Source organism: Nannospalax galili, unplaced genomic scaffold, assembly GCF_000622305.1.
Source record: "Nannospalax galili isolate Female #2095 unplaced genomic scaffold, S.galili_v1.0 scaffold1138, whole genome shotgun sequence".
NCBI classification, from domain to species: Eukaryota; Metazoa; Chordata; class Mammalia; order Rodentia; family Spalacidae; genus Nannospalax; species Nannospalax galili.
Genome location: NW_008342297.1, coordinates 568,540 through 571,702, shown reverse-complemented (window position 1 = coordinate 571,702; position 3,163 = coordinate 568,540). Strand labels below are relative to the sequence as shown.

The 3,163-nt window shown below is 47.2% G+C and overlaps 1 protein-coding gene across 1 annotated transcript; it reads left to right on the top strand.

Moving 5' to 3' along the window:
* Positions 1–1,910: 1,910 nt before the first annotated feature.
* Positions 1,911–2,870, top strand: Gpr55 (G protein-coupled receptor 55). The gene has a single exon (XM_008838119.1). The coding sequence runs from the start codon at positions 1,911–1,913 to the stop codon at positions 2,868–2,870; it is 960 nt and encodes a 319-aa protein (XP_008836341.1).
* The last annotated feature ends 293 nt before the right edge of the window (positions 2,871–3,163 follow it).

The window sequence follows — 3,163 nt, the reverse complement described above, 5'->3', positions numbered from 1 at the left end:
TCTGAGGCAAACCTCAGGCCCTCACCTCGTTCCCTCTGAAAATGCCTTTTTCCATGAGGAGCCCTTTTCTGCATGGATATCTCTTCAGGGCAGAAGAGGCTGCAGCTGCTCTAGACCTTTCATCTGCTCAACTTCAAATCCCACAGAAAGAAACCCAGGCATGAATCTGATGGCTTTTAATCGCTTCTGGATGCATGAAACACCTTCCCCTGAACCAGTGAACAAACCGATTCCTGTCTCCAGGGGAATGTGCACATCAGGAAGTGGGTGAGAGAGAACAGAGGGTACCATGCATAAAGAGGAACTGAGTCCCTAAAACAGCATTTGAATCCCTGATGCAGCTGCATCCAAAACCCAAGGTCTTGAGAAAACTGGGTAGGTGTTCTACCACTGAGCTATGTCCCCAGCCCTCTTTTTACTTTGTTTAAATTGACAAGGTCTCACTAAGTTCCAAAGCTGGTCTTGGATGTGTGGTCCTCTTGTCTCAGCCCCCGACCTCCTCACATGGCTAGAACCACAGGTATGCACCACCAGAAGGAGCAGTCTTCATGTTTTCCATTCTGTGCAATTCTGTCTTTGCTTAAACTAGTCCGTGTTAGAGTTGGTGGCGTTAATTCTTTTCAACAGGAGTTCTGATTGAAAAAAGGGAGAGATATTCATGCACAAACGGGCTCAATTTATAAAGGAAAAATGTGTATGAGGGAGAGAGAGAGAGAGAGAGAGAGAGAGAGAGAGAGAATGTAGAAAAGGAGTGAGAGGAATGAGTGAGATGATATGTAAATAGTCCCTGATAGTCACACACAGGAGGATTTGGCCTTATGATAGTGAAACAGCCACACAGCCTTTCTGCTCCTCACTGAGACACAATAGCCAATGAATTGCATTAGATATTCAGTACTTCGTTATGAAATGGGCTTCGTGTGAGATGATTTTGCCCAATCACAGGCTAATACAAGCATTCTGAGCATGTTCAAGCCAAGCTAGGCTGTGGTGTTTGATAGATTAAGTGCACTGAATATAGTTTTTGACTGACAATATTTTCAACTCCCAGTGGGTTTGTCTGATATAACCCATTGTAAATCGAGGGCGTCTGCATGAAAGAGTGAGAGTGGTCTCATTGGGGCAGCAGGATGAGATATGATTGTTATTCTGCGTTTTCTTTTATAAATAATTGTTTCAAAATCACATTCATTTATTTTGTGAGTTTTTTTGTTATATACAGGTGTGTATGCATATTCACATGCGTGTGGGTGCACATGTGTGTGTGGGGGGGTGTGTGCACGCATGTGGCAGCCAGAAGTTGATGTTGGGTAATTTATCACTCTCCCCTCTATACATTGAAGCAGAGTCTCTCACTTGAACCCAGGGTCGACCAATTTGGATAATCTAGTTAGTCAGCTCATTCCAAGTACCCTCATCTCCTCCTCCTATGCAGTGGGCTTAGAAGTAGGCCATTATTTATGTCCACCTGGCATCTACATGAACCTTGGGGATCCAAACTCTAGTCCTTACACTTGTCTGGCAAGTGCTTTGACCCTGGAGCCATCTATCTTCCCAGTGCCCTGTTCTGTGTTTTCTTTTTTTAAAAATTTATTGTTTTTTTTATTTTATGTGTATGAGTGTATTGCCTGCATGTATGTAAGTGCACCCATGTTGTATGATGCCCATGGAGATCAGATCCCCTGGAACTGGAGTTACAGGTTGTTGTTAGCCACCATGTGGTTACTGGGATTCAAACCTGGGTCCTCTATAAGAGCAGCCAGTGCTCCTAACCGCTGAGCCATGTCTCCAGCCCCCCGGCCTGTGTTGTCTAATTGAGAATGGGTTGTTAAGAATTCGTCATTCACTGTATTCCATCAGTTGAAGTGAGAGAGCTCCTCTTATCCACCGTTGGTATCGTAGGCAAGAACATGAGTCAGCTGGACACAGGAGACCACTGCTCGTTCCGCGACGTGGATCAGCTGATGAAGACCTTGCAGCTGGCCGTCCACATCCCTACCTTCCTCCTGGGCCTGATCCTCAACCTACTGGCCATTCGTGGCTTCAGCACCTTCCTGAAGAAGAAGCGGCCAGACTGTGCGGCCACCTCCATCTACATGATCAACCTGGCTATCTTTGACTTGCTGCTGGTGCTCTCGCTCCCATTTAAGATGGTCTTGTCACGGGTACAGCCTCCCTCCCTGTCCTTCTGCACTCTGATGGAGTGCCTCTACTTCATCAGCATGTATGGGAGTGTCTTCACCATCTGCTTCATCAGCCTGGACAGGTTCCTAGCCATCCAGTACCCGCTCCTAGTCAGTCACCTCCGGTCCTCCAGGAAGACCTTAGGGATCTGCTGTGCCATCTGGATCCTGGTGTGGACTGGAAGCATCCCCGTCTACAGCTTCCGGGGGAAAGTGGAAACATACACATGCTTCCATAACATGTCCGATGGTACCTGGAGCACCAAGGTTGTCTTCCCCCTGGAGATCTTTGGCTTCCTCCTTCCCATGGGCATTATGGGTTTCTGCTCCTACAGGAGTATTCACATTCTGCTAGGCCGTCGGAACCACACTGAGGACTGGGTCCAGCAGAAAGCCTGCATCTGGACCATTGCAATCAACCTTGTGGTCTTTGTGGTCTCCTTCCTCCCGGTACACCTGGGCTTCTTCCTGCAGTTCCTGGTGAGGAATGGCTTTATCCTGGAGTGTAGAGCCAAGCAGGGCATCAGCTTGTTCCTGCAACTGTCCCTGTGTTTCTCCAACGTCAACTGCTGCTTGGATGTTTTCTGCTACTACTTTGTCATTAAAGAATTTCGCATGGGCATCATGGCTCACCGGTCTTCCAGGGGCCACCAGACCCGCCAGGACACCTTGATTACGAGGGACTAAGGGAAGGCACCTGGTTCAGAGGACAGGAATCCCAGTCTCGAATTTTTGTAAAGGACAACCTGTGTTTCCCTTTGATGCTCACTATGCACATCTTTGCTCCAGTCTTAAGACCTTTTCACAATGCCCAGACTGCTTGGTGGCTATCACCTGTGTTTGGGGTTTACTGATGAACTGGATGAACTCTTCATTTCTAAGTCCAAAAAGTGTAAAGCAGAAGAATTAAAACACAACAAAACGTGGCCTTAGTAGGCTGTTTTTCAGCTTTTCCCACCTTTCTGTTCTGTTGGAAGATT

Bases quoted from the DNA above. Each gene is read 5' to 3' on its own strand.
- Gpr55 (XM_008838119.1), top strand. From the start codon at position 1,911: ATGAGTCAGCTGGACACAGGAGACCACTGCTCGTTCCGCGACGTGGAT.